The sequence below is a fragment of the Syngnathus acus genome, chromosome 2 (genome assembly GCF_901709675.1).
Source record: "Syngnathus acus chromosome 2, fSynAcu1.2, whole genome shotgun sequence".
NCBI classification, from domain to species: Eukaryota; Metazoa; Chordata; class Actinopteri; order Syngnathiformes; family Syngnathidae; genus Syngnathus; species Syngnathus acus.
In genome coordinates this window covers 11422233-11435875 of record NC_051088.1, presented here as the reverse complement: position 1 = coordinate 11435875, position 13643 = coordinate 11422233, and the positions used below count along the sequence as shown (strand labels likewise).

General features: G+C 43.2%; 1 protein-coding gene across 3 annotated transcripts; it reads left to right on the top strand.

Annotated features, from left to right (window-relative positions):
* Nucleotides 1-586: 586 nt before the first annotated feature.
* znf217 (zinc finger protein 217) lies at nucleotides 587-8474 on the top strand. 3 transcript variants are annotated; one of them, XM_037269007.1, is made up of 5 exons: nucleotides 587-680; nucleotides 4110-5461; nucleotides 5650-5757; nucleotides 6203-7498; nucleotides 7588-8474. In XM_037269007.1, exons 2-5 carry the CDS (start codon nucleotides 4150-4152, stop codon nucleotides 7698-7700), a joined length of 2829 nt encoding a protein of 942 aa, XP_037124902.1. In that variant the 5' UTR covers nucleotides 587-680; nucleotides 4110-4149; the 3' UTR covers nucleotides 7701-8474. The 3 variants fall into 3 exon arrangements, with proteins under 3 accessions (XP_037124902.1, XP_037124911.1, XP_037124894.1); XM_037269016.1 differs by lacking the exon at nucleotides 587-680 and adding an exon at nucleotides 1090-1237; XM_037268999.1 differs by lacking the exon at nucleotides 587-680 and adding an exon at nucleotides 1090-1389.
* Nucleotides 8475-13643: the final 5169 nt, after the last annotated feature.

Sequence of the window (13643 nt, the reverse complement as noted above, 5' to 3'; positions counted from 1 at the left end):
TGCCTGGTGCTCACTGAGCCAATGTATAGCTTTTGTATTGCAGCACATTATATTTATATATTTCGGTAAGACATGTCGAGTAAACTACAAATCTACTGTTCATCCAGTGAAATGAAAATGGTCGCCAACAAAACATCTACTCATGTACTTTGGGCTCACACATGCTCTTTGTTATACTGTTCCTCAGCTGGGCGAGCTTTCACAAAACGCTCGTCTTTTTCTTCATCCTGGCTGTGTTTAGCTGAATATACTCATTGATTGTACCATTGTATGTATGTGGCTTTTAAACCGCTATCAATGCCTGCTGTCTGGCTGCTTTGAGGGGTGGAGGAGGGGCTGCTTCTTTCACATTGCTCCTTCTTTACTGTGTACAGTATCTCATGAAAAAAAAAAAATGCTTCAGATTTTATTCCCACGACAAAGCTGTAACGCTTCATTCAAACCTTCCACATGTTATATTCCCCATTATCACCAGGTTAACTGATTTGTCATTATTGAAGCTCGATGTGAACTAGGAGGAAGCTGACTCACTCACTCAACCTGCTTCTGCAAAAACTCCTCCTCATGTAACTGTGAAAAAGTTGGAGGTTGCCCTTCCCCCACCACCACATGGTGCCTTAAGAAGAAGAAGAAGAAGAAAAAAAGAAGAGGAAGAGGATCAAGCAGCAGCGCTTTAAAAGGTAGTTTACACCAACTTGAATGAAAAGTTGAAGAAAAGTTATCAATGCACACTTTGTGACAATGCATTTAAACATGTCGTTTATGATTTCTGCAAATACGCCAAATTTGACTGTATGGAGCAGCGATGGGTGTGTGTGTGTACTTGAGCAGATACAAATCAAACGTGATTAGTTGCTCGTTCGCAGCTGATGAATATTGTGACGTCGACATGGCAACGAGCACTGTGACTCAATTGCAAGTTTATGAAACAAATCATAATAAATTGCACGATCCAAAGTTCTTGCAGTTATCTGTTTTACTTTCATCTCAGCTGTTCGTTGCAACCACGTGACAGTCTTCTTCAGAGGGAGGACGCGCGTGCGCGTGAGGTTAGGTTAGGTTAGGAAAGGAGGAGGAGGAGGAAGGGAAGGAGGGGGGGGGGAGTGTCGTGCACGCGCCTCATCTTCTCCCCAACGGCTGACTAAAATGATTGAACAATTTGTTGGGGGCGGAAAGGTGAGCCGAGCAAGACAGAGGGCATCAAAGTAAACTTTGAAAAGATCACCCCTCGACAAAGGTAAAAAAAACCTCAACAAAAACTAAAGAACTCGGTGCTATTAAACCGGAAACGGGAGAGGAGAGTGCTTCGGTTATTGTTTCTTCCTTCTTAAAAAAGACAACTTGTTAAGTCGTTGTTTGGAGCCTGAACGCACCACAGATACGCCCAAAGTAAGTACACGTACTGCAAAAAAGTTTGTCTTTTGTAATGTATGTGAGATGCATTGGATTCAGGAAACATTACAGCGTGTTGCACACCAGAGGTAGATAATAGAAACGTAATAGGACGTTTCTTAACAAACGTTTATTCTCGGGACTCGAATACCGAATAAAACGTAACAATGAAGACATCTAGGGCAGCTTCTCATTGAAGAAGATGGCTATAAAGTGAAGTGCGCACACTAAAGTGTGTGTGTGTGTGTGTGTGTGTGTGTGTGTGACAGTAGCAGTGTTGTTCACCTTGGACGTGCAATAAGAAGAAGGAACAATACGAATTTGTTCGCTCCTGCTTGTGGGGGGGGGGGGGGGGGGTGTTTATTGTGAAGCGCATGATGTGAATGAATACGGTAATGTGAATTATGTGCGCTTGTCTAACCTCGTGGAGCTTTTCAACGGGTTTTGCTTCAAATTGGTGACGTCATACCTTAATTGAAACATCACTGGGTAAGTGATTTTGAAGAACCATCCAAGACTCTGCATTACTTTGTAAGTTTTTACATGACCCCCACCCAGCAGTCATCAGAAGTGGCTCATATTCAATATCTCCACTTAGGTAGAAAAAGTACAGATGCTTGTCTACAAAAAAGACTGGTAAAAGTATTTCTGGTTCTTAAACAAGAACGTACACTCTGAAATGTAATTAAGCACAAAAATACAACTGAATCTTTACTGTTCTATTATAAACAATGCCAATTCTGAATTAAAAAAACAACAACATGCACATACAAGATTTCCCTTTTATAAACCTACATACATAAAGCCAATGATGACAACTGAACAAAATACACGGACACCCTGTCCTTTCATCTGCTAACTCCTGAAGATTTGGGTCAATCAATCAAACCGACCATCAATCAATCAAGCTCTCCAGGACAGTCAATTGCCATTGAAATGCGAAAAAAAGTAACAACACTTTTTTGACAAAGGAGTAGTAAATACTGATCAGTTTTCAAATGTTGAGAGTAAATGTACAAAGCCGTCAGAAAAAGAAATGCAATACTCAAGTAAAGTTTGCATACCTGAAAAATCTGCATTGATTACGACGGTAACTCATTTGTGCTTTGTTGCTTCCTACTACTGGCGGTCATTTTTAATCACAAAATCAATCAAACACAGCTCGCAGGCTCAGATATAACAATACAGAACTGATTCCTGCTACATTTTGTAGAGGTTTGTTGCCATGGCCCAAACAAGAAGCCTGCCATTTAATTTCCACACTCCAGAATTGTAGTGAACTCGAACGTGGTCTGCGGACTAGCAGGAATTAAAAATGCGCTTGTGTATTTAAAAAAAAAAAAATTATTTAATTTTCCATGACCCTTATGAGGATAAGCGGTTCAGATTATATTTTTTATTTATGGAAAGGGGCTCAACTAGTATAGTATGTTCTACACCCACAGTTTCTGATCAACTATCTAATTTGATTGGTTCGGACCACATTACAACATAAAAACAAAGCGGAATCCCCTGTTTTGTGAAATGTTAGTTTGCAAAAGCTGTGCACTAATGGGTGGTAATTTCACTCATTTGAGTGGGCATGGAAAATTGATAATAGAATTATAATTTGCAGGTTTAGGTTAGATGATGTCACTGGAATTGGCATTCTGTTTACAAAACAAACAAAATAAAACAAACAAAATAAAGTGAGCTCCTATTAACACCAGTATAAGCATGGCTTGTAAACTATTTCAAATATACATGCTATATATATATGCAAAAACAAACAAAAGCCTTATACATACGTGTACTGAATATTTTATCAATGAAGTGTACTTATAACAAATTCACCTGTAGTAATTAAACATGTTTACATACATCTTATATATATTTATGATAACACTATATTTTTGAACCAATTCACACAAATGATGCTAACCACCTTGAATAAAAAGAAGAAAAGAAACTTAATAAAGGATGAGCTATACTGTATGATGACACTGGTGTCTAGGTGCTATGAAAAAATGAGCCTGTTAACTTCCTCAAACTTTATGTTCAAATTCTTTTCCCTCTTATGCTCTTCTCTTCACTCTGTTAAAGCTGCCACAAAGAAGCCACAAAAGCAAAGAAAAAGTGCAAAAGACTCCCAAGTTTAGTGTGAGTTTCAGTTTCTTCAAGAAATTCTGGTCACAAGTCAATGATGACTGCAGAAGTTCCACGGTAAATTTCTAAAAAAAAAAAAAAAGTGTGTATGTACACATACAAAAGCATGTGTGAGAATAACACGTTTCATTGTTACAGTAAGTATTGTGTTTACAATGCTTACACTATAACTGGCTGGTCCAGTTACTCCACCTTTGGGCCAAACTGGCACATTAAAGTTAAATTACGATCAACGAGTGGAGGAATTGAGCAAATCGATATTGTGCGCTTTCATCCAAGCCTGGCCATTGTTTTTTAATGTGTTTGTTTAGTTAAATGTAAACCAAATCTTAGTCTGGTTTTAGTCATATTTTGGCGAAAAAAACCCCTCAAGCATCATTTTTTGTCATTAGCATAAATAACGCATACCAAATTTCAAATCCATGTTATCCAAGTGGCCTCAAATTGGACACAATCAGTTTTGTTTGAACCCGATTGCTATAAAGCTACATTTCCTGTTTCCCGACATTGCGTGGTAATTATTCTTCATCTTTGAGCAAAGCCTCAGGAGACTCTGTTCTTTATGCTTGCAGATTCCCAGCCATCTTTAATGCATTGTTGCTCCATCCCACAATGCCAACTCAGTCTCTGCTGCCGTTTGTGGAGAGCCCGGAGGGACTCACCCAAGACAGCTTGACTAGCAACAGCGCCAGCATCCCGGGATCTGGCTCAAGCATGACTCCTCACGCCACCTACCTCTCAAAGACCGTGGCACAATGCGGAGCGAACGATTCGCCATCTTGCATGTTCTGCGACAAGACGTTCACTCACCAAGATGAGGTGGGGCAACACGTTCTCACCCAGCACCCCACCACATTCTTTGAGCCGGCCGTGCTCAGAATTGAAGCGGAATTTCGGATCCCGGGGCAGAGACCCCGGACCAAACCAGGCAGCCTGGCGCCGGACAAAGAGGAAGTCCACACCTGTATCGTGTGTGGCCTGGTGTCGCAAGATGCCAGCGAGCTGGAGACCCACCTGAGGAAGCACAAGGACTACTTCACCTATTGCTGTAATGTGTGTGGACGGCGGTTCAGAGAGCCCTGGTTCCTCAAAAACCACATGAAGATGCACGGGAAGTCCGGGACCAAGAGCAAGGCCCTGCAAGACCAGGAGGGCCCTGTCACTGTCAACGGCGTGGTTCAAGAGCCTGCGTCAGCGCCTGTGGTCACCGCCTACAAAATGTGCATGGTTTGCGGGTTTTTCTTTCCAGACCACAGCAGCTTGGTAGAACATAGTAAAGTACACAACCGAGACGTGGGGCCTGCCAAAGATGAACACTCTGACGGCACTGGGACTGAACCTCTGACCCAACAGAGTTTTTTTCACAGCCTCAATCTCAAGCCTCGTCCCGCAGGCAAGTCTTTGCGACCCGAAAGAACGTCAAAATGGATTCCTCAGCTGGATCCCTATAACACATTTCAGGCCTGGCAATTGGCCACAAGAGGTAAGATTGCAGTTGGTCCTATTACAACGAAAGAGATGGGCCCGGAGGCCAGCACAGACAATGAGGACTGCAGCTCTGATAAGGAACAGATGAGCGCTTCCGGGTCTGATGGAGACAAAACTACCAAAGTGGTTCTAGGCAGAGAGCTCAGATCGCAGCAGCAGCAGCAGCAGCAGCAGCAGGCCGTGGCAGCGAACCTAGAACCGCGACTACCACCGCGGAGATCCCTGATGCAAAAGAACAAAGAGACTGAGAGGCCCACCACTTGTGAGGAATGCCAGCGAAGCTTCAAGACCTACCACCAGTTAGTACTTCACTCCAGGGTACACAAGCGTGAGGGAGGCGGAGGGGAGAGCCCCACCTTGGCCACTGACGGAACGTGGGCCAGAGCAGGTTCAGCAGCCTACGTCGAGGGCGGGACTGAGGAAGGCTTTGACGCAGGTATTTATCCATCTTTTTCATTTTAGTTGATCACACCTTCATTTAAAGACCAGAACAACTGTCAAAATATTGCTGCCTTATCTTTGCTGCATTTCTCCCATGTACCTGGGCCTTTTTGTTTCTGTCTATTTGGAGATCTGAGGTCTTTGAGCACTGTTGATTTCTGTTCCTGTGTTCTCTTGTTTAAGGCGAGGATGGCCTCTACCAATCGAAAGAGCGATCGAAACACTGCAGCTACTGTGGCAAATCATTTCGCTCAAGCTATTACCTAACAGTGCACCTCAGAACTCACACAGGTACATTCATCCCACTTGAATGGATACAATTGAAATGTGAAATGTTTTCTCGGAGGAAATCACCTGTTTCACGGACAAAAATTCACCATCAATAAACCGTAAACATTTTGAGTACTTTTAACATTTTTAACACTCAACCAAGTATGAAATTATAAGTCAACAACTTTTGCTGGTAAGATATTAAAACCAAAACCATTTTTTCAACCTAAAGTTTGATATTGAGTAAGGGACGCTGAAGTGAAAATTGACTTTTTTTCTTTCTTATTTGACTTACTATCCGCTACAGGGATGTAGGTACCACTTTAAATGAAAATAACTTCAATTTCTGGTTTCGATCTTAAAGGGGAAGTCAACTACAATTACAAGAAAAGGCGCTGTAAAAGCTCTCTGTACATTTATAGAAGTGCTCCGTTCATTCTTGTTACCTCCCTTCCTTTTGTGTCAGGTGAAAAACCCTACAGGTGCATTTACTGTGACTATGCTGCCGCCCAGAGGACATCGCTGAAATATCACCTGGAACGACGCCACAAGGACAAACCTTATGTGGAGATCCCAAGCAAACCCGTTATTCCCGTGCCCTCACCAAGTGAGAGGAAAGCAAGTTCAGCAGTGAAACGATCCAAACTTTGGTTTCCTGAGGCCAAGGGAGAACCGCTGGATAAATTGCAAAGCCTTGTCGACGAGCTCCACAACGTGGCTGTGCAGAACGAGCACGAAAAAGTAATTGCTGATGCAGCTTTCAACGGAACTGAGAACGTGACCATAAAGTGCCCTGTAGCTGTTAATCTGAAGGTGGAAAAGGAGGAGATAAAAGACGACAAGTGTGAGGCCCCATTAAATCTGTCCTTAAAAGTGTCTCTTTCCGTCCCCGCCAGCAGACAACCCAGAAATGCATTAATTCCTTCTGTGTGTTCATTCTGCACATATAAAACCATCTACCCGGAGGTCCTGAGTATGCACAAAAGGCTGACTCACAAAGATAAATGTGGTGGTGCAGGAAAGAATACTTTGGGCAAGCAGAAGCGCCTCACAGGCTGCCCACCTGCGCTCCAAGGAAAAGACGTCAGCCCGCTCGCTATGATTGACAGGCGCCATCCTCGCCGAACCAAGTCCCCACCCCCAGCCTCTCCACCGACAAAACCCAAAGAAACGACGCCTCCCAAGCTGATCCGTGCACCTCCTTACGCCGGTCCGCACCAGAGAAACCGCTTCGGGCACAACCGGGCGTCGCAGTCTGACCGGGAGTCTGCTCGCTTAACCGAGCAGGCGAGGAAAACCAGGCCGGCGGGCGCGTACCACTCCGAGCAGCCAAACACCTTCACCAAAGTGGCGGCCGCCGAGAGGAGTTTCCCTGAGAGAAGTGCGGCCATGTGGCAGTCTGATGCCGCTCACCTGTTCCTGCCCAGCCAGTTCGGGAGCCTGCCCCAGATTGGTGAGCCGCCCAGCAAGAGATTAAAGCAAATGAAACCTGCAGGGGGTGCGGACGTGGGTTTCAAAGGACCACCACCGGGTAATGGACGAACCAATCTGCGTGTCCAAGGGAGTGTTGTTAAAGCTTTGCCGCAAGCCCCGCGTGCACCTGCGGACATCTTGGCTCCGATCAAGAGCACGGCCTTCGGACAAGGTTTGGATGCCGACTGGAACAATCTCCTGCGTGCCTGCACTCCCAACACCCTGGCATCTCTTTACCGCGGCATCCTGGGGAACCCAAGCCACATGGAGCTGGCTCATCCAAGAGCAGGTACGTTGTTTAGCTGCTCTGGGGTGGGCTAACGGGAACTGGGTTTTGGTCACATGTTGTGGATATAACATGGCAAATATCTTCCTCAGGAGGCAGGAGTGTGCTGTTCCAGCACTTCCCCACTGTACCCATCCTGCCCAGGAGAGAGCCCCCAGCACCCATCCCAAATCAACACCATGGGACCTCCGATAAGACAACATAAAAGGTCAACGCACGCTAAAGGACTTATGCAATCTTTCTGCACATCTGACACAATCGGGTCCTTTTGAGAATGTGAAATCAGAATCATTTGCTGCTACCTTATTTTCAGGACTGTTGGATGTTTTGTTGTTGTTTTTTAGGGCTGAAAAAAAAGTGTCCCAGGAGATTCCTTTTTGAGCCACACTAATATTGATCAGAGTTTACCACATAGCATTTGTGCATCTTTTTAGCACATAAAATAATATCCGGGGAGCGTTTGATGTACCAAATATTGTTGCTGCTATATGTTCACCAGCAAAGCCCCTCTCCTCAAGCACTGAGCAGTGTGTTCCTTTTGTCAAACGTTTGCTTGGAGTAGAATTACATGGTACATCAAGCCCCCCTGGTGGTCTGCACAGTTTGGGTGGTACTGTTCGTCAAATGGTCCTCAGATTTTGTGGTTATTAATAGTGCTGTACGTTGTTGTTCCACGGCACAGTTTCAGTTTTTCAAGTCTTGCACATTTTTGAAAGTATTTAATTTCATATATTATTTGTTCATCCTGCCTTGATATCTTTAAAAGCGACTGGGTTCTCAGGGCTGCAAAAATGAACACTCAGCCTTAACAACGACATACTATCAGAATCAATTTGTCAATGTGAATAAAATATCTCAGGCAAGTCAGATTTACAATCTGATCTGCCACCATGAATTGAGATTAAGTTATTGTTTTTTCTTTCACAACTTGTGTAATTGAATGAAATATATTGTTTGAGATTTGTATAACATGTTTGAATAAAAATATGAGAGGCAAAGAGATGCATGTCAGTTATTGCTGTGTCATTGGTTATAGTGACCATACAGTCAGGACTGCCATTGACACAACCACATATAATAACTTCTTAAAATCAAAATACAGGCTCTTTTTTTTAAACTTATGTCTCTTATCTTTATCTCTATCGATCTATCTGCATGTTTAATCGTAATGAAACATTTTTTTGATAACGTGATGAAATCCTCCCTATATACAATACAGTACAATGAGTGCATCACCTGCACAGACTTGACATTTAGGGTTGGGGTATTTTATTGAACTCAACAGTGGCCGTAGAAATCTGCCGCTAGAGGGCAATATTTACTAAGTACAGTTCTGTATAAAATTCCATGGGCCTGCAGGCCAACTCCGTGAAGAACAACGTTGTCCAGTTTTTTTTTTTTTTTAATAATTGATTTTATTTTGTTTACAATAATACAAACTGATTGTCCCTATGACAAAGACGTCTCTGTCGTAGTCCCTCCTAAAGAGTTAAGTCATCCAATGTTGATTATTCGGCTTAAAACGATACCTGTCAGACTATCGGATGTTTCCCCATGACGTCACACTTTTGGTACGACCGGTGCAGTCACGTCAGGGCGATTGACAATACAAGCAAAATGGCTTGAATGATGATTTCAGCCGCATGCGACCGTACTTTGACTGAGCGAAAGGTCTACTATCGAAAAAATGTTGGATGACAAAATGTTTCATGACAAAAAATGCTGGCCGTAATTTACATTTATGAAGATACTGTAAACCAGGGGTGGAACTACGTGGTGGCTAGACTTGGCCAGCCCCACCTCTGGATGAATCTTTTGTAAACTGACTTTACTGGCGTTTCCGCATGGATGCAGTATAGATACCTTGATAGTCCGTCACAACACAATTACATTAATTGCAGATTTTAAGAATGCATTTACAATCGATTTGCAGTCAAATACAGTAAAGTTTAGAGTTGTGAATTATCGCAGATATTTTTGTCATTGTGCTTTTTAGATATGATTTGAACAAATGAGACATCGATCTCCGTATGCAAAATGGCGTTGGCTGTCATTACAATTGATCATTGTAATTGACTATTAGCTAGAAAATTAAATGAAATGGAAGCAAACTACAAGGTAATTGCAATTTTTAATCAAACAGGGTAGCAAGTTAGCCATTATGTTTTCCTCAAATGTAACTCAAGCACTCACTTGGAAGAAATCAGCTTCCATAGATCTGATGGTTATCTTAAAAAGTGGTAACTCCTGGTCTGTATTAGGCAGTCTTGGTGTGCGGACAGAAAATTAGAAAATGTATCGTCAATATTTCGCCCCGTTCCTTTTTGTTGTTGTTGTTTGGGGGGGTTGCGGATGGTAGGTATTTTTGATTGACATACGTCTGATAACATTTTGCTGCCCATTCAAATTTTGGCAGGGTTAGGGGTAGCCTCACCCTTGTTAACTCAAGGTACATATTCCACCATTGTTTCAGCTAGCTCTTGAAGCCCATGTAAAAAGTGTGCCTTCAATTGCGAATGATTGACATCTTGTCAATCGCACTTTTGGTCTCGTTTTTCTAATGTATTATAGCTTCGAGTTTTTTAACAAAACATGGTGCAAACTTCTTTCTTAATTAAAAATATACGTAATGTACTGTATATCAGAGCCCCCCCCAAAAAAACAAAGCACTGCTGAACAGAACAACAGATTCCATCAAGGCTGAGCATCGTGTAAACAACAAAAGACTGTGGACAATTTCAGCACAGTGAATACTTTCAAGTTTGGGCTTTTTTTTTTTTTTCTTGACCCCCACCCCCTTCCTCTCCTTTGAGTAGACCACATCTGTTTGCTGTCTGCTCCCCTGGGCCAGCACTGTGTAATCTATTGCATTAGCTCACATTAGTGCATATTGCCCATGGGCCTCGGTAATCACGAACGCAAAATGAGCATTTCACTTAGCATCACCCTCATATTCCCCCGCACTGCGCAAACACGCGGCGCTCGTCGCAAGTCGACAAAAGCTTATGACATCCGTCCGCCGACTCTCCGTCTCAGAGTCCGCCAGGGTATGTTTTATTTAGTTATTTTTATTTTAAATGATTGATTCTACTATAAGCAGCCAAAGATATTCTGAATTTCGCCCTGGGTTTATTTGCAGAAGTACTAGAACATCAGGAAACAGATTGTGCCATGCCAGATGTTTACCTCCATCTTAAGACCCGACACAAAGACAGCATGACAGGCCCTCCTTTCACAATCATCATAATCATAAACCTTAAATAGTGTATTTCTGCAAATAGTGGCTGTTTAGTTACTGAACTTCAGATGGGAAGGAAGCCTTTATTTGTACTAACACATGTTTGAAATACTGCTATATTACAATTTATATCAAAAGCAAAAGGAGACAAAATATAATGTCACTTTCAATAGCATCACATACTGGTCACGTCAAAGTCAACTGGAACATTCAAAGAAATCAATTCCCCTATTGTGCCTTGGTGAGTGCTGCTGTTTTGGCTAGCAGCAGAGTTCAAATCAGCTCAGCAGTTGAACTATTTTGTCTTTGTGAGTGGATAATAGTGTCAATAAACTCTAATAATTGCACATTTCCTGACAGAAAAACAGGCATCAATTTGAGGGAGAGCACATTTATCTTAAGTGGATGGAGCAAGTATGTAATTAGGGCATAGCATCAATTTGATGACCACACTTTTAAGAAACAGTAACTCATCAAGTGTGATGGCATATAACAGCCGTCTGCGTTTCCAGAGCGAAAACAATTTCATCACAAGGGAATGTAGCACCTGAGGTCCTTCTCAAGTCACTTTGGTCACTTTTGAGTTTGGACCCATCGGAATGCACCGTTCCACAGACAAATGGCTTTTCATGCTGGCGTTCGTAGTATCCCCTTGTGCGAGGTTTCAGCTGAGGTACGTACACGTTTTGAAGGCCAAGGAAATGTTCTGTCTTCTTCCTCTCAACTCTTGTGATCGTCAAAGCGCCGCTTTTATCACTCCTAATTGTTGCCTCCAGATTGTCAACTTGCATGAATTAGCAATTGGGCCAAGAAAAGCCAGTCGAGTCGATTGTTGCACATCCTGTCAGTATATCGAGGCGGAATCTGGGCTCCGGCTGTGATAGCTCATCATCGTCAGCCGGCGCTCCTCTGAGGAAGAGGAGCGATGTAGTGGTTCCCACAAAACAGCCCCTGGCCTCAGGAAAGGGATTTGGGTGTCTGGAGACAACAGAGGCCATATGGAGCGAGCTGAGATAGCAGGGCACACGTACAGAATAATGGATGATGTGTCATGTTTCATGATGCCCAGAAGCCATCAGGAGATTCGGTTTGGGGAATTCAAAAGACTCATATACAGCAAGTGACTGTTGGACCATTAAGCTTTTGGGCCGCTTATCTTTGTTGTCAGAGTGCTGATCTTATAGCCCAGCACAATGTTGCATGACTTTATATTCTTTTGGAAGTGATTTAGTGTCGCGCTTCTGATAGTAAAATACTTTCCTACATTTGGACATTGTAATTTAGCACCAAAATTGACCCAAGTAGATGAGTTCATATAGATCTAGCAGCATTTAGCTTAAGCACTCAGAGAGGAACATTGACACAACAGCGAGTGGTAGGTTTCAGTCTTAAGATTTTTTTGCGGCATCGCAGATGTTGTGGGGAGGGGGGGGTCAAATTACAGTTTATCCATTGAACGTCCTTGTTAGCATTTTTAGTACACCTGTGATCCTCGGAAAGATCATCATTATTATCACCGTCATCATCATCACCACCTGAGGTCACTCACACACATTGAAGCATCAGATGTGCTGTGCACAAATACAATAAATGTGTTTTCGGCATCCAGGCTTACAATCACTTAATTTAGCCCCAACTGACCATATTTATATTGTGGCCTTTATGCTTGTTGAAGGATTTGACACAATCCACACTTTTGACTTCTAAATCGACGTTACGGGTTCTATCAACTGAGCCCATGAAACTCTACTGTTTGTGTCGAATGTCATGTGAGGTGTTCCACTACCCCCAATGCGTTCCATCTACCTGCATGTGGAATACGCCCAGCAGCTCACCTCGGTTTCCCGCCCGGTGTCAGAACTACACTTAAGTGCTGTTTCCGATACCCATGAGTAAGCCCCATAAAAGCCGACCCGCTGCCGCCGCCGCAGCAGCGTTATTGTTTCTCTCGGATGATTGATTGATGGATGAGGGTTGACACTTCAATGAAGCCATTTCCACCGGCATCTCTATCTGATGATGTGCAGCGTATATTTTCTATCCACGCCTCATTGCTTGCCTGTGCCATTCCCGGAACTTCATTTACACCACATTCCCTGAAGGACCTTTTTTAGCCCCATCTCCCTTTTACTCTCCCTGGCTGCTCTTTTTTATCTCCACCTTTTTTCCATGCCATAAAGTAATGCTATTTCTCATCGACTCCGGAGAGGCCTGGGATAATTTCGTCAGGGAATGATAAAACCAAAGGCATGGTGGGGTTATTTACAAGAGTCTAAAGGCTTCCAGTTGAGATGCCAAGTGAGGAGGAAGGCGGCGGGACAATGACGTACACTTTACATGTTCTCACATTCTCGCACAATCGTTCACCCCTTATCTGCGGCAGCCAAATAGCACCGTTGCGTATTCTAGCGAGATGTGGTCCAAAGGCGGAGAACACGTTTGGCGTGATAGTTCAATGACAGCGTGATTGAGGTGCCTTTTCGCTCATATGGGGAGCAGATGGTAAGCGGGCGTCAATGCGGCAGGCAGGCTTTCTGGGATGACAGCCATGTGATTCCCCCTAAGGTGACATCGGAGCCTCCTTTAGAAGCAACTGTCGTTTTTCCTGACGTGCTGCGCTTTACGGTTTGTACTGGGACGCTCAAACAAAAACATTTCTATCCACAAATGATGATGATGACCAATTTAATCTTCCAAGCTACATCTCGGGCAAATCTTTTTTTTTACATCTTGCTGCCGTAAGAGTTTACAACTGGCTTGTGATTGCAATATGGCGTGCCGCATTATCAAATGTTCATTATGTGTTTATATGCCTATTACAGATGCTGTTGGAATGAGTTATTGATTTTAAAAGAACTCCACAGCCATCCTTAAAAATGGCTCTTACAGCAACTTCCAAAGCACTATCGA